General features: G+C 36.2%; 2 protein-coding genes across 2 annotated transcripts; both read right to left on the minus strand.

Moving 5' to 3' along the window:
• Positions 1-2,298: 2,298 nt before the first annotated feature.
• On the minus strand, positions 2,299-4,811 carry LOC118437535. The gene is made up of 6 exons (XM_035856594.1): positions 3,600-4,811; positions 3,186-3,512; positions 2,880-3,103; positions 2,637-2,802; positions 2,458-2,563; positions 2,299-2,393 (listed from the first exon to the last, which is right to left on the minus strand). Exons 1-6 carry the CDS (start codon positions 3,805-3,807, stop codon positions 2,324-2,326), a joined length of 1,101 nt encoding a protein of 366 aa, XP_035712487.1. The 5' UTR covers positions 3,808-4,811; the 3' UTR covers positions 2,299-2,323.
• Positions 4,812-6,823: 2,012 nt separating this feature from the next.
• Positions 6,824-15,856, minus strand: LOC118437634 (serine/threonine-protein kinase TAO3-like). The gene is made up of 6 exons (XM_035856813.1): positions 15,576-15,856; positions 12,839-12,973; positions 11,819-12,114; positions 10,886-11,083; positions 10,318-10,603; positions 6,824-9,406 (listed from the first exon to the last, which is right to left on the minus strand). Exons 1-6 carry the CDS (start codon positions 15,682-15,684, stop codon positions 7,764-7,766), a joined length of 2,667 nt encoding a protein of 888 aa, XP_035712706.1. The 5' UTR covers positions 15,685-15,856; the 3' UTR covers positions 6,824-7,763.
• Positions 15,857-18,209: the final 2,353 nt, after the last annotated feature.

The raw sequence follows: 18,209 nt of genomic DNA on the forward strand, positions 1-18,209 counted from the left end.
CTGCTTTGATTGGATTGTTAATGAAGGGCTTGACCTATTACAAAAATTAAATGTCGTTTGAAATTCAAAGAAACTTGGGTAAATAATAATTGAACTTGGTGAATTCAATAAGAACTTGAAATATGGTTTCTTACCGTCTTGTCCACTGTGTCATTTAATCTTCTAGCTAGAGTCACTCGGCCCGGACATGTTAATCTTGGGTTAATATCGTGTATCAAATTTCGAAATCCAAGTCCATTGATAAAGGAATATGGCAGGCCATCAATTGAAATTAGGTCAAGTAAATTGGAGGTAAACCGAGACTGAAGTGGGTGAGCATTCGAATATCCAGATTGGGTGACGCAAAAAATTCTTTGACCGTGTGATTCGCAGTTTTGGTCTCTAACGGAACATCCTTATGCGACAACTGTTCACAAAATATAAAAACAAATTTATTATATTGTAAAAAATGGAGAAACCTGGGAATTAGAACTCTTGTACAAATTAAGGTTCTTAAAGTTTTAGATGAAATCAAAGTTGTTATCTGATAATGTCGATTCCCATTCGGTTTAAAACTGCACAAGTCAAAAGTGTACAGCCTACTTTTTGCTAGTTCTGTACATATTTTACAAGTCGCCACAAACTTGTTTGACGATTTTTTGTGTCCAACATAGTTGAACTGCTTTTCAAAGAAAATTTTTATGTGGTAAATTCTCAAATCCCTTTCGTTTAACAAGATTTTATGAGGTTGGTGTCCCTGCTCCATCGTCGTCCGGTTCGACGTAATCATCCGGCCTGCTCAGAAGTGTACGAAGATCTCCTTGGGTGGTTTTCTTTTTAATTCGACCAGTAGTAATAGAATTTTGTCGTCGTTTGCCCGAATCTTCATCTGCCATTTTGCGATTTTCCTAGTTGGCCACTGCAAAAACGAAGGAAAGACAATGAAATTCAAACTACTAAAATCACAAAATGAAAATATAAGTAAATACTGATAAGTTGAAAAACTTACCGTGGTGAAGGGCGCAAGAGGGAATTATTTGCTGATCACACTTGAAATTTACTGAAATGTGGTTTAGCGCAGAACAGCACGGGCAGTATTTAGATTTTCATTCGTCCCCGCGGGATGAAATGATGAGAAGCGGAATGAAATATTCCAACGTTTCGCGTTTCTTTCAAAATTTCAAAATTTTTAGAACTTTTCATATTTTTTCAAAATTTTAACAAAAATCGTGAAAATTTATACATTGCATATAAAATTATTACATTTTTAAAAATACTCGAAAAATTTTTGGAATTTCGGACATTTCCGAAAGATTTTGAAATTTTTAAAAAATATTATTGACATTTTTTCAAATGGTTCGGAAATATTCGGAATTCCGACTATTTGTCAAGAATTTTCAAAATTTTCAGGAAATTTTGAACAAATATGAACATTTAGAAAAATTTTGAAATTCTCCCAAAATTTTGATAAATATGAACATTTCGAAAAAGTTTGAAATTTTCTCAAACGTTTGAAAAAATAAGAAAATTTTGAAATTTTGAAACAAATGCAAAACTTAATATTTTTTTGTAAAAATGCAGCATTTTAAAATTGTATTTCAAAAGCAACATATTTCAAAAGTTCTACATATAAAAGTTCATTGTGGAGATCGGAATATATTTAACATGCATTTGCCTATGCAAAAAATGCCTGTTTTTGTTCATATTTTTGCATGTAACTTTGTTTAAACAATATCTCATATGTAAACACCCTATGCATGGTTCCACTGACCTCCCCATAGAAGACCAACCCCACCCACACAACATATCAAAAAATTAGAGATTTCTAAGACTGGGTGTTTTGAGGTAAAAAATCATATTTACGAAAAGACCACCTCAAAAACGCCATAATTTTGATTTTTTTAAGAAATGTCATACATGAACGCTTTATTTATCTCTAATTTTTTGATATGTTGTGTGGGTGGGGTTGGTCTTCTATGGGGAGGTAAGTGGTACCATGCATAGGGCGTTTACGTATGAGATCCCAGTAGGCAAAAATACAGCGATTCTGTGCGACTTCGCAGCGAAACTTGAACAACGACTCGTTGCGACTCTCTATCGAATCGAAGTCGAAACAACAGCTACATGACCGCCGACTCTTTGGGAAGGAGCAGCGAATTCTCAGCGAATTTCGCAACGACTTCTCGCTACTTCGTAGCGAATTCGAGATGGAGTTTCGTTATGAATTCGAGGTGAATTCGATGCTACCTCAATATATAATTGTCGTTGCACATTATAATTATACGAAAACTTGATTTATTGCAAATTAACAAATATAAATATCAGAAAGATATAATTGTTATTTTTATTGAGTTTCTTCTGTCCCAACGATTGAAATATTTCCGGGGTTCGATGTCGGCTTGGAGGGAGGTTTCCTATAAAAGAATAATGGAGTTAGTAAATCACACTTCTGCTAAATAAAACTCGTTCACCACTTACACTTTCTTTCCGAATCGATCAGCTCCCCGCTTCAAAATTTTCTGGAAGGCTTCATCGACAGACTTCCTGGTAACTGGAACGGCGTTATCATTTTGTGAAAGGCCTTCTGAAAATTCACCATCGCAAAATTATATTTTCTTATCTCGTGCACAATTCCATAGTTCTAAAATGGAACTTACCAAATACAACCTGATTGAGTTCGGGATATTGATTTAAAAATGGAGTCTTCCCACTGCGTCCATGATAACTATGTTGTGATAGCATTTCATCCGAACACAAATATTTTGCCATAAGCTCCAAGCAATCTTCCAAAGTGTTTCCTCCACATTCAGAAAGTAATTTTTTCTACAAGTAATGCAAAAACATTAAATATTTTTAATTTTTGGAGACGTAATAATGAAAAAAAGATGGTTGAGTATTACCAATGCTATCTTGGGAGCAGGATCCTTCAAGATTTCCTCCAAAGCTTTCAAGCTTTCCTTGCTTTTTAGGGGGAAAAATTGCCTTGGAAAAGAATAGGATGGATTCACTGGGGGGTTGCGGTCTCGGTTGCTCAACAAATTCTGGATATTAGTCAGCCTTCGTCCGTGCTCATTTTGAGTTACTTTTATTTGATGAACTTGTACCAAAATTTCCTTCATGATTTCTAAAATATTATGTAAACATAACAATAATTGAATAACGTATAGCAGCCACAAACATACAAAATGTGCAATATTAAATAATACCATTATTGATGAAATTAGGCGAATTGGAATTATTTGTCTCTGTGTTTGCGATGTTTTGTGCGTATTCCTGTCCCTCTGGCGATACCAATATTAAGCTGCCACCAAATTCAGGTGGAAGAACGAAAGTCGTCTCCCCATTTTCATTTCCTGATTCCAAAGAAGAAACTATTTCAGTACGATGAGTCGTTACTTGTGGGGGTACGGGTAGGGTTGAAGAAAAGGTAGTCGACGACATTTTACTTCTAGTTCCGGTCTGTATTTCAGAATCGCTTAACTTGTTGCCGGTTATTGCCTTTGGAAGTTGTTCAGCAGCTGCATTGTAGGATGCTGAAACGTATTTAATGTTTATAAATAATATAATTATGAGAATTCGACTAATATAAATTAAGAAAGATGCATTTTCGGCCCACTTACCAAAGTATTTTAGTATCGTGATTTCATATGTGGCCCAATGGGGTAATGGCACACCGCCTTTCTTTTTTATTTTCTTAACCCCTTTCTCTCCTGATGGTGGAAATTGGCAATGCGTTGCCTGGTCGTTAATCCAATTTATTGGAACAATTTCTACTGTGTTGTCAGATGGGAAGTGGACAATGGCATGGGTTGAATTTGATTGATCCATTTTCAGTCCTCCGAATGAATTAGTGGGAACAGCACAAATTTCTCACTTTTACTGAGGGGAACACAAACACATTTATGAGACACCTCGGACATAGGGATTAAAAGTTCGGTAGTGTCAACCTTCTTTAAGTTCACTCTGAAAACTAAAACGTATTTAGAGTCGCAAGGATATTGAAAATAATTTTTTGGAGCGGAAACGATATTTCCGGCGAGAAAAACTTTATCCACTTCAGTCACAATTTTGCTAATAAGTAAGATTTGTTCACTTTTAAGAAGTACAATATTATTTGGGAACTTTACAGAAATTTTGGTATTTTTAAATGTAATTTCTTTCGACTGTTGGGATGTGTTAGAAGTAATGTTTTTTGAATTATCAGAGAGCTCGAGGGTACAACTTTGTTCAGTCAGCCTCCTATGAATTTGTTGGAGAGGAAATTTTGCACTTTTAATTAATCTTTTAATTTTCCCCAGGTAATTCTCAAAACGAAAAGCGCTAAATTCATCTAATGATCCGTGATGTTTGACATCTGCCGCCAAATGAATTAATCCGTGGACATTGTAAGACACGTTTTCTCGTCCGTACAGCTCCTTAAAGTTTTCCACAAAAAAGGTCAAGAGGTTGCCAGCATAATCAATATTTGATTCTGTTTGGTGTGGTTTTAAAAGAATTCTAATTGCTACAGACAATACTAGAAAATTGTGGTAGAATTTTGCTGGTAAAATGTCCCTCAAAACTACAGGGCCTGTGTACAGAAGAAACGTTCTCAATTCCGACGCTTTATACCTATCGCGTTCCTTCAATGTTCTTGGCTTACGAGCAAACTCCTTTGTTAATTTAATACTTTCCAATCTGCTCGAGATTTGTTCAGTTTCTGCATGTCGTAACCTGTATGGTGCCCTTGGGCCGTCTGTCCACAATTTTAATAATTTTTTAGTGACGCCTAAGCATACAAGATGCATGTACTCAAAAACGAAATCATTGACCATGTCAATAGGCAGTTCAAGTAAAGGTGAAGGTGCATGATGATGACGGCTTTGGGATTGTTGGCGAAAAGATTCATTTGTTCTCAGAACTACATTTGTTTTGGTAAACACTACGCGATGATTTACGTAACTTCCCTTAGTCTCACATTTGCCACACCCATAATACCCCGTGTGATTTTTAATTGCAGTCACAAAAGAACGGGCAGGTGCATCACAAACAAAATTCTTGATTTTGATCTTGTATTTCTTCCCGTTGTGATTTAAACCTTCTACACATAGTTGGTTAAGTTCAAGTATAAAATCATGAAGATATTCTTCTAAATTGGATGGTTTTTCGTCACCACAAAAAATGGCAGCAGCAAAAACGTAATTTGTATTAAAGGGTGATACTAATATTGGCCAAAATTGCTTACTACAACTTTTAAATAATGGAATTCCGTCTATATTAATTTGCAAATTAACTTCAGCTACGAGAGGATTGCAATCCAAAAATTTAATTAATCCTGCACTTACACCGAAATATGAAAATTCATCTTTCCCCACAGGAATAGTATTTGTAACTTTGGGTGTCTCTAGCAATGTCCTTGCATCCTTAGGAAAATTTTTAAAACACTCATGAGATTTTAAAATTTCATTTCATTTTAAAATTTCAATAATTCCGAAGTAGCGTTTCTAGTAATGTTATTACTTACAACCCACTTCCTGATTTCTAATAAATAATTTTTGTCCTCGATTGGAATGCAGGGTGTAAAGTCACTTAAATTGTTATCTGGAGAGCTGACGTTTTCAAAAATTTGAATGGACTGATTCGGTGAACCGGCGCCCAATAATTCCAAATCACTCGTCACTTCACTATCTTGTCCTAATTCTGAATTAATATGTACTTGCACGTTACATGGATTATTAATTTCTTCACTTCCAGTTTGCAGGCTTTTAAAGAAATTATTAATTTTGTTAGAAATTATTCGTCGTTGAGATCTTTTACTCAGCAGATGCTCAGGGCGATGATCACGTGTGCTCATAATGAAGGTTGAAACCAGACTACCACATATAATTATGCTGTGGCAGGAGGCGGAGAGAAGTCGGTGCGAATTCGCTCAGAAGTCGCAGCTGAAATACTTGGTTCGATTTTTGCTTGGAATTCTCTGAGAATTCGCTACGAATTCGACGAGCTTATTCTCTACTCGAAGGAGCAACGAGTTTACTTCTACGACTTCGTAGCGAAATTTCGTATGTATTTCGGTGTTGCATCTTTCGCTACGAAGTCGTACAGAATTCTACGTGGAGTCGGCGTCGAAGTCGAAGCGACTTTTCTCTGCAGCGAAGTCGCCCTAAATTCGCTGGTATCGCTGCGATTTCGACCCTCGAATTGCCTACTGGGATACTGTCCAAAAATGCAAAATTATGGCGTTTTTAGGGTGTTTTTTAGTATATATGATTTTTTATCTCAAAACACCCAGTCTTACATAGAAATCTCTAATTTTTTGATATGTTGTGTGGGTGGGGTTGGTCTTCTATCGGGAGGTCAGTGGAACCATGCATAGGGTGTTTACGTATGAGATATTGTCCAAAAATGCAAAATTACGGCGTTTTTGGGGTGGTTTTTTGGTATATATGATTTTTTATCTAAAAAAACTGAGACACATCCAGCACTAATTTTTGGATATATTGCGTGGGCGAGGTTTGTCGTTAGAATATACATCAGTTCAACTGAAATAACGGCTGTTTTTTGTGATCAATGATTTTTAATCGAGCCGATATGTATGAACTGAGCAATATTTTTTATTTCCTAGAATATCTAAGGTCATGAGAGTTTGTGGTAAAAATTTCAGCTCGATACGTCCAACCAGGACACAATAATTTGCCATCAAAGTTCAGCAAATTGGTGATTCTAGCGATGGCGATTTGGGAGTGAAAAGCTGGTTGTACAAATGTGTGGGTTGATGTTTTTCAACCTTTTCATACTGAAATTATGTTTTCCCATTGGGTTGAGTAAAATAAATCGAAAAAAACCGTCGGCCCAAAAACACCCCTTATTTGCCGTGGTCCTTTATTTTACGTAAACATCTTGGCACAAAAATACAGCTTGATATACACACCTCGAGCTCTACTTACATACTGCTCTCTTCTCGTTGCCAAGCACGCCGTCTCCTTTCTTCATCACCATGACAACGCACTTCAACCACTCCCGCATGACTCACATTGCCCCACTCATTCACTTACATACATTAAATTCACGAATTCACACACTTTTAAAGCAATCTTACGATATCTTACGATTACCCAACATGGGCAATATTTATATCAAAATGTAGCCTAGACCTTTCTTAACATTTATAAACTAATTTGCAGTCACCAATTTATGTTTCAAAGAAATGACAGCAACTTATATACACGTATAATTCATGACATAATTTTACTTATCTTATTAATTTTACTTATTTTATTTTATTTTACTAATTTTACTTACATCCCACAACTTAATACAATAATTATAATTATAATTTTTGTGTTATAATTTATAATTTTTGTGTTGGTAAAAGTAACATTATATTTGCCGTTGGGCAACACGACATCTATTGCATTTCGGAGGAAAATTGATTTCAAAAGACACAGATAAAACTGAGAAGGCCGTCCAAATTGAAAGATTAGCAGCGTAATAATCTCTAAAAATCGACCCACTAATCCCTGACCGTGCCTCTGGTGTGTAATTTTATTTAAGCATTATTTTCCTAATATTTTTTATTGATTCTGGAAAAACATGGATTAAATCTTCTTAATTTTTACTGATGTTTTCCTCTAATTATAAATAGTCTCTTAATTTTGTATTATCCTCTGCTCAATAGGATACATATATCAATATTTGGTTATTTACATATTTCCACATCTCTATCACATTGGCGTTAACAATCTGAATCTTAATATCCCTCATGCATGTGGGAAATTATGGTTAAATTGTACCAACAAAATAATTCAATATGAAAAATTAAGCAACTTTAACTGTTTGGATAAACCAGGAATCAAGAAAACGAAAGATTTGAAATTACTTCCTCCACTTTCTTCCTCCCCAACAGTTGCGGGTAGTTTAAATGGTTTCGGAACAAATTCCAAGACCCTACCAATGTCATCGAATTTCACAGAGAGCTGTAATCCAGCATCATCCCTATTTATCGAATCAGTTGAACCCCAAATATTTCTTAAAACATTGCTCTGGGCCAGCGCAAATTCTAGGATTGCTTTCTCGCATGCATTATGATTTGTGTATGCTTCTAACAACTTGAAAATAAAACCCACACACCTCGATAGAATTGACGTCCGATGTGAGACATTTTGCCAAAGGGTATAAACTATTGCCAAATCATCTGCGTCGAGTAGTTGTAAGTCAATATTTTCAAAAAATGCGCAAAACGTTTCCTCATCATTTCTATTACCTTGAATACCTCGTAGAAACAAAATATTTGGAATTATGACACAAGATTCGAGATTTATGGATTCATTTTTTATCTGTAAGAATCCATAAGATGTCAAGATATCGAGACAAGTATCGAATTTTTGGTGATCGTTACAGTGAAGAATTGACTTTAGTCCTCTGGCAGTAACCTTCTTCGGGTAAATGCGGCACAATATTTGTAACACAGAAATTGCATAGCTTGCCTCGGAACAGAAATAAGTTTCAATGTCATTCAAAGAGGCTACAACTATTGAACTGATAGATTCCTCATACTCATCCAGAATTAGTTTATAAGATATAATTTCGCTGCAGTTTGATTCAAACTTTTCCAAAAATTCGGTAACATAATTCCCCTTGCCGAATCTGACTCGACCAAATAGTAACCGTTTTTGCAGCTGTTCTCTAATTATTGCAACTGCTACTTGTAAGGAGAAAGGATTATTCAAAAGTGCGGTACATAATTGGGGTGAGCTTTCCTCAAATATTTCAAAGTTTTTCGGACATGCTGCAGAAATTAGGGTGACAGCTTCGGCATCGGTTAAACATTTCAGTACCAAAAGTTCTGCCTCTCCAAGCACTAGGTTTCTACGGGTAGTTATAATTACCGCGATATTTTTATCGGCGGTAAGTTCCTTGATAATTTTTGAGAAATCGGAGATATTCTCATGTCGAGCGAAATCATCTATGACAACGATCCATTCTCGGGTGTCTTTCACAGGTCGAATTTCCTGAATTAATTTGGGAATTAGCGACACCTCATTGATGTCGAGGTGCGCTGATTGTGACAAAATCTTGTAAAAATTGTTCAAAGATTTGTAAAATTCATTTGAACTACTTCCATTGAGCCATGTTTGGATAGGTTGCCGTACGCTGGGAGAATCGTGCCGTAATGTTTCTAAGAACTTCTTAAGCAGTTGGGATTTACCAATTCCTCCGATACCTTGAACAATAGTGACCGAGCATTTGTCAGACTCTGTCATGCTTTTTAATTTTCTCAATTCTTCAGTCCTCCCAACGAAATTGGTCATGGGGTTAGTGACTCCAAATTTAATGATTAGGTGATGAATTGCATCACTTTTTGTGAATGAATTCTCAGAATTCATAATTGCTGATTGGATATTTTCAAAGAGGGGGCTTGTGTATGGCTCATCGTCATTTTCTGGATCTATGCGAATATTTGAATTTTTGTTAAATGTAACATAATTAATTTGGAAAACATGCGTCTGAACTGAATGGTCACCAAATACGTATGTAGAAAGATTTGTTCCTAAATTAGTTACAACTAGGGATGTTTCGGGTACCCGAAACCCCGTTCCCCGGCATATGTTCGCCAAGTTACGGGTACCCGTAAATACCAGGTATTAAGCGATTACCCGATTTACCCGAACGGGTAATAACTCTCACCCACTGATTTTTAATTTGGGGTTGTAATTGTACAGGAGACCAAAATCTCATCTCACAGTTTTAAGGCATATTTATGCGCACTTTGAGTTTCAACTCTGACAAAAATCTTCATAACCTTCACACAATTATAGCTACAATTTGCTTGTAGGTATATATGGTAGGTATTGTGTGGGTACCCATCCGGGTACTCCTACAGGTATTTACGGTTAATTTACAGGTACACTCTTAGCAAAATTGTGTTAAATTTCCCCAAACGGAGTGTATATATGACTTAACCGTCTGGGGAAGGTCATTTTCCCTAATTGGGGAAGATTTTTTCCCCGTCTTGTGACGATCTTCACATGACGGGGAAAAAATCTTCCCCAAATGGGGAAAATGATCTTCCCCAGACGGTTAAGTCATATATACACTCCGTTTGGGGAAATTTAACACAATTTTGCTAAGAGTGTAGCACCCGTACGGGTAATTACCATACGCGGAGCATCCCTAGTTACAACTTGTATTTAAATAATAAAATGATTAAAAACAACGAGCTGAATTTAAATTTTATGGGGCGATTTTATCCATTATTTTTGGAAACCAATTTATAGCTAATGAGATTTAGGAAAAAATGATTTCTGCTTGTGAAGATATGTATTTCGTGACCGCTTAGAATTTAATGTACATATTTACCTATTCGCTTATCCTTAGTAACCACGGTTTGAAACAGAATATCGCGCTTGACTTGATTTAACAGGACAGATTTTTTCCGCACTCTTTCCCCGGATTTCATTAATGAATCGTTTAAAAACCGTAAATGTTGCTCCAATTTTAATTGAATTTCGTAAAACTGCATTCTTCGTTTCCATCTCTGGTCAAAGGTTTTGTGCATAATTTCTAGCACAATGGGAGGGGCTTTGAAGGAGGATGGATGATAATTTGATGGATTTTTTCCATTTTTCAATGCCTCCACGACTTCCTGGATTAATGTGAATTAAAATATAATTTTAATAAATAAATCGTTACAAACGACCGTAACCAAGGGGTGAAACAAATTAATTCAGTTAACGTTAACAGTGAAATTGCGCTCTATTAGCCTTTCCCCCCCATCAGTAACGTATAAAACGCTCAAAACTTAAATTTTGACCTTTGATCTCGTTGACCCGTTCGAGAGTTATCGCGCCAACAGACGGACATAACGATCTTATAAAGGGGTTTCAGCACTTGGTAAATAAATTGTAAAAATGGGAAATATAAGAACCTCATTTGTCAAACTATTATCCTCATCCTTTTTCCATGGAAGACCACTTTGCGACCAAATTTCCCATAAAAGCGTCCCATACGACCATACGTCTGAAAGGCGCGAGTATATCTGGCGTTTTGTTCGGTCCTCCCTCTCGACGCCGACCACACTTTCCTTTGGGGCCCATCGAATAGGAATTTTTTTAAGTTCCTCGGCCTTTAATATTTTCATTGGATTAGTAATCGAATCGTGTCATTGACGGAGCTCACGACAACCGCGCAAATATCGCATCGCAACAAAGGTCGCAAATGTTGGCGGAAACCATTATGCATTTTTAATTATTCAATAACACACAAAACTGCTTGAAAATTGTGTACATCAAAGGGCCGGGGTGAAAATGGGCTCTAGGGGCCCGAAAAAGCGAGATGTTCGGAGGTGTCCTTCTGTACAATTTATGAAGAAAAATAATTGAATTTTGCGAGTTTGCTAGATTAGAAAATTTGTTGCGATGCGATGTTAGTTTCCCTCGTGAGTTCCGTCATTGTTAGAGAAGTGAATTTTTCATGACGACGGTAAGTGTGCCGCAATATGTTCATAAGTATATATATGTCATAAATGTACTTAAATTTCATAAATGTTAAATACCTGAAAATATTGTTGAATTTAACATGTATGACATATTTGACAAGACATTTACGACCTTTATGGTATTTAAAACAAAATTCCCTCTATCTTGGTACACTGTTTGGCAAAAAAGGTGTATGTATGTGGATAGGGGAGTTTTTTCTAAGTATAGAATGTCCAATCTGTCACAAATGTCCTGACATTATGACGCATTGACAGATAATGAGGCTAATAAGCTTTTTAAATGACAGACATTCATGACATTTCTGAAATATTTGATTTGTTATGACAAATGATATATTCTAGTAAAACGGCTCTCTTACTTACTTTATACTCAAACGTGTCCAACAAATGAAGTCCTTCCACAAAGATGCTGAATCCCAAATCCCCAATTTTAGCGACACCAGTCCCATTAATTAGCACATTTCTGGAAGCAAGGTCTCTATGGATGCAATTTAATTGGTGTAAATGTGTCATTCCGACAGAGACGTTGAGAACAATTTGGAGTAATTGATGTTCCACTTGTACATCATGGATCGAGGTCTCTTTAAGTTTCTCTAGATAATTTAGTAAAGAACTGTTTTCCATATACTCCAAGAGGATCTTGGGTATTTTGTCGAAGTCTAGATATGAACAAAGTTTAAATGAATGTCTTTAGTGCGGTTTAGGGAAACTAAAAAAAGTGTCATGAAATCCTTACAGAGGCAAGGAACTTGCTATGATACTTACTATGATGCTCAACCTATGTAGGTTGTACTAGTTTGACGCCAAATTGTTACAATAAGTTCCCCGAAATTCAAATTGGATATCGTATGAAATTAATTTCTATTCTGGATTTTAATGAATTTGAATTTCGCGGAAATTAGTGTTATAATTTGGCGTCAAAATAGAATCAACGGGTGGAGCATCATAATTATTTCGCCCGGTAAGGATATCTTCACACTTTAGTTTAATTTTATTATTTATTTATTTATTTCTGACAAAGTGCACGAAGTGTTACACCCAGATCTTTTTATGACCATCGCGGTTTGATAGATAAACTCTTCACAAACAACGTTTGGTTCGGCACTTGGGCAGATGCGCAAAATTCGGCGAGTTATTGGCGCCATAAGATCGCTAAAACGCACGAATTTTGGGTGAAATCCGACCATAACTCATTTTTCACCGTAAAATCGAGCGTTTTCACGAATTTGCGGCGGCTATAAGTCGCCGAATTTTGCGCATCTGCCCAAGTGCCACACCAAACGTTGTTTATGAAGAGTTTGTATATCCAACTGGCATGGTCATAAAAAGATCTGGGTGTAACACTTCGCATTGTGAGTGGATGTGGTTCGTATAATTTCATACCGTCCTCAATTATCCCACGCAACGTGACAACATTTTCATGTTGTATTCTTCCAAGGGTGCTAATTTCCCGAACGCTGTCCTCTCTTCCAGCTTTGTTGTAATGTTTCAACGCCATTAGTTCCTTCTTTACCGTGACTGTAATGAATTCATAAATTAACCCTAAACCAAAGCGTAAATTATGTACATACACTCTTAACAAAACCAATAACTGCTGGTATTGATATGTGACTCTACCGCAGTGGTATTGATCTGGTATTAAATTAATACTGCGACGTAAAAAAATTAATACCAGTCAGTATAAAAATTATTACTACACTGTATTGTTTTGATACCGGTTCAATACCAATACGGTATAACTGTTTAATACCACCTACACACATATCAATACCGTTCGTTTTTTTAATATCACATTTCTAAGTATATATACTATGCACAATGTATAATGGTTAAACGACAATGGTAAACTCTAGAATTTTACTTTGATGTAAGTTTAGGAAGAATTGTCTACTGTTAAAAAACAGACCTGCCAGCTACATAAATAGGTAATTTTGCCAGGTTCTACAATATATTAAGAACCTTAATATACTGGGATGAGCCTGTATCTTAATTTAAGATACAGACCCATCGCAATACTTGAGAAATGCGGAGAGTGTTCCCAGGCCGCACCGCGACCAGGGTGTGCAAATAGGCGCCTTTTTCAGAAAAAAAGGCATGCCTTTTTGCCTTTTTCAATGCCGAATTGCCTTTTTGCGTGCCTTTTTGCCCGTTTCATGCCTTTTTGCCTTTTTGCCTATATCTGCATGGGGGAATGTTTGGAAAATTTTATTTGACTAAATATCATGGATAAAACATATTTATGCTTTCTTCTTGGTTTTTAATAATTGCTTGACCAATATATGTTATTAATGTAGCAATAGTTGTGGCATTAATGTGCACATTTAGGCTTTCTTGATAATAATTCCTAATTACACACGTCAAGGTATTTTTAATTGATTGTTAGGGTGAGCAGTCATCCAATTAACCTCAGCGGATATAGTTTAAACGTACACATGTCGACAAATGATGTTAACTGTGAATAATTAAACTTAAATTCAATAAAACAATAATCTATTACAACATGAATGTTCTTATCATATAGCCCCAATTTTTGTCAAAAAGGCAAAAGGCAAAAAGGCAAAAAGGCATGCCTAAAATTCGCGTGCCTAATAGGCAAAAAGGCATCCCCATGCCTTTTTGCCCTTGCACACTCTGACCTCGACCCTTTACACACTACACTCTAAAAACTGTAGTAGCATTCTACTACCGAATGTGTCCCCGACCCCATAAAGTATATATATTCTGAATCCACTTGATCCAACGGTACCACACTTGTGGGGCAATGTGCGACTTGACCTTTCAAACCCCCATGCTAGGTCACTAAGGTCAATGTCGACGTTGACGGTAATTAATTATATTCCTACTACTAACTTACAACAAATAAATGTATGGTCAAATTCCTCCTCCTGGGGCCAGGAGATTTCGACAGGAATGTATGGTTTTTCTAGTCGTTTTTGTGCAATTTGTTGCAGCGCAAATTGACCTTGGAAGGTCAAAGGTTGGCCGAATACCCCGAATATATTATATATGTATTCTTTTTCGTGAGGCCTTCAGCTTTCCAAAAATATATAGTTTGTGGGGAGATATGAAGGAACGAAAAATTTACCTAAACATTTACAAAGTTGCTAAAAAATCTGGCAAATCAAGTTTGGTATACGATTTCGGAAAGGAAGTCGCAGATGGTCGCAGGGTGTATGATAGTACTGAACCTCATCTAGAAGAATATTTTTTGTACAATTGCATTATTTTAAAATTTTATTTCAAAATCAACATATTCCAGAAGTTCTACATACAAAAATTCATGATATGCATGATTTGTTTAGTCTGCCAGTGGAAATTGGAATGTATTTAACATGCATTTGCCTATGCAAAAAATGCTTTTTTTGTCCATATTTTTTCATGCAACTTTCTCTAAACTCAATTTGCAGATAATGTTCAATGGTAAAGTTTTAATTGCATTAAATTTGGAAGAGATTGATACCTATATCGAGCCATTTGGTGCTTTACATGCAAAAAGGTTCCCTCTTTATGATGACCCCTCGATCATTCATTCCTCCACGCTGACAATATTTTTGAACATGTTTTGATTATGCATCCCAAATTCTCAGAATTTTTCAGTTTTTGACATGTGAGAATATTTATATATGCTTATTGAGACATAAACTTTTCATCCTTACTCACTTTTTATTGTCAACTTTATTTTGGTCTATCAAGAAAACATTTACATATGGAATTTATTGATTAGCATAATAAATATTTGTGAGAATTTGTCGGTTTCCCCACGTTTATTTATCTCTCGCTCAAAATATTTCTCATCATGTCACTCAAAATTTGGAATGATTTCCAGAGGTCGATTTTCTTTAAAGATTTCATTGAATTGTATTTTGAATTTTCAACCCGGCAGTAAGTAAGTATTTTGTATCATGTATGTATTTTGAAAAAAAATATTGCCGACCTCTGTAACTCAGTTTGCCAATTTATCACAAATATTTATTATCTGCTAATAAATAAATTACATCTGATGAAAACATTTTTATCGAGATTTTTATAGAGAAAATAATGCTGACACTGAGAAAAGAAGAAAAGTTCGTACTCATCAATAAGTTTTCTTATTTAGTTTAACTCAAAATTTGACTCATACCCAGCTCCACAATTCCAAAGGATCCATGTCCCAAATAAGTTCCATGCTTCTTGATATCGGCTTCCTTTAACGCGTTAACGGTAAACTTTCTGAGATTTGCTAGTTCCATACTTAATATGCAAAATACTTAATATTAATTACGTATCTGAATTAAGTTGTAAGTGTAAAGAAAAAACGTACAACACGAAATCAACTGCCAGAATAAATCTTGTTCAGTGAAATATTGAATAAGAATAATATTTGCAGTTGCCTGGTAGGTGGTGGAGGAGTTTGATGATAAGATAAGGTCCGTGACTGATCGTAGAGTCATATATCGTTACCGCTGCACCGTGCGACGGATTGAACTTTTTGTGGCCACGCGCATTTTCAACTTTCCCGTAAGGATATCATGTGTTCTCTATATCTCTGTTATTCCCCATAATATCCATTCCTGGTAAGTACTAAAAAAAGTTCAAAAAATTAGAATTATTTTGATAAAAAAAAATTCTGCTATAAGTTTATACTTTTGGCATGAGCGGGGTTCAAAGTTGGGATTTACAAGGGTAGTGTCACAAGTGATAATCGCGGATTTCACATACAACACATCAAAATGAACACAATATTTGTTATAATGAACTGAAATTAACTGAAATGTGATTACTAGTCATAATACATGATATTATAGCACGATAATGCAATGTTCGCCCGATTTTGGTAAAAAAATAAATATTGGAAAAATAAATTATATTTGTGTCATATATGATTAATTTAACTAAAATATTTATTTATTTCGCAGAACCGAGGAATCGAAATATGAAGAGAAGCTTCCTTCGTGGACATGATGAAAATTACTTGGTTAAATGATCTAGGATGAATGTTTGGCAATTATCGTTGGGATGTTCGGTGTTATTGGTAAATGAGTTAAAATAATATTCTTGTTTCAGATTACAATTGATTACGGTAGCGACACGGACATTGACATGGATTGGACACCAATTTCGGAAACACCAAACACCGTGGGGGGCCCATCGGTGGGAAGTCAGGAAGCTGAACCCGGAGTGTATGATGATCTTTCCCATACGGACTCCACACAGCAACCTGACGGACCTAAATCGGGCTATTCGTTAAAAAATGAGCACAATTAAAGATAATGCCGGTGGATCTACGAATGACGACTCGGAACAGCCTTCTTCAGACCGACCTGACTTGATGGTGTCGCTGGCCTCAAGTGATAAGTCTCCAGAAACAAGGACACACGACATGGAAGATGACGACACGGAAGGAGTACCAACAATTATAGAAAAGAAGTTTTTGGCCGAAAAGGTAATATAAGGGTTATTTTATTCTCAAAATTAATAAAAAAAATTTACTGTTTTTTTTACTTAAATAATTAAAATCATATGGGTTTCAGATAGTAAATTTAAAAACACCGTCTGAACGAGTTAATTTTATCAAGACAACTGTATCAGAATCTTTACCTGCAAGTTTGAACGATCTGCAACAGGATCACTTGGACAGATTAGCAAGAGCTTGGGCCTTCAAAACAGTCGCCAAATATCAGAAGTGCGCAAGAAGAATGAGTTTTTTCTTGGACAAGGAAAAACAATACTTGGACGGTTATTTTGTCTTGCCTAAAAACTTCTTCCCTTCAGAAAGGACCAAGCGACGAAGGGTTGAAGAACTTGAGAAATCCTTGTCCCCTGAGGATCCTGGCGACCTTGTCCATGCAGTTTCTAGGACGTTAAATAAGCACGGACATCCTGAGGCAGCCAGAATTATCAAAAAATCCCTGTCACCATCGAAACAGCAAGTAATACTGGATTCCCTCAGCAAACCTTCAACAACTCCAACCCCTTATACTGCTGAAGAAGCATTGTCCCTAATTTTAGATTTGGGATTGACACAAACACAGTACCAGAGGCTTCGAGAAGGAGCTAACCAGCATGGATGTCCTTTATATCCATCCTACCATGAAGTTCAAAAGTGCAAGATTTCCTCAAGACCACCAGCGGATGAATTGTGCGTGACAGAGTCCTCAGCATCAATTCCATTGAATTCCCTGTTACAGCATACTGCATCTCGTATTGTCAATATGCAGAATTCGGTCTTGCTTCAAATATTTGCCTCTCAACATATATGTGAGATCAAAGCAACACTAATTTGCTCATGGGGATTTGATGGATCATCTGGACAATCTAGATACAAGCAGAAGTCTTCAACATCTTTTGACGACTCCTCAATATTTGCAACAACTTTGACTCCAATCAGATTGACTGCCGCTAATGGAACTGTAATTTGGAACAATTCTTCGCCTCAATCCATTCGATTTTGCAGACCCCTACACCTGCAATACATCAAGGAGTCCCAGGAAAAAATATTGAACGAGCAAAAATATGTTGAAGATCAGATTGCAGTTCTCGACCCAATTGAAGTATTTGTGGACCTGGGGAAAACCATCACCATCAACTTCGACTTGAGATTTACTGTAATTGACGGAAAAGTATTATCAGCAATTTGTGGGGTCAAATCTTCAATGTGTTGCCCGATTTGTGAAGCAAAACCTTCAACATTTAATTCCATCGAAAATATTGGAAAAGGGTTGTTTACCCCGAAGCCCGGGCGTCTTAACCATGGTATCAGCCCTCTCCACGCTTG

Source organism: Folsomia candida, unplaced genomic scaffold, assembly GCF_002217175.1.
Source record: "Folsomia candida strain VU population unplaced genomic scaffold, ASM221717v1 Fcan01_Sc014, whole genome shotgun sequence".
Taxonomy (NCBI): Eukaryota; Metazoa; Arthropoda; class Collembola; order Entomobryomorpha; family Isotomidae; genus Folsomia; species Folsomia candida.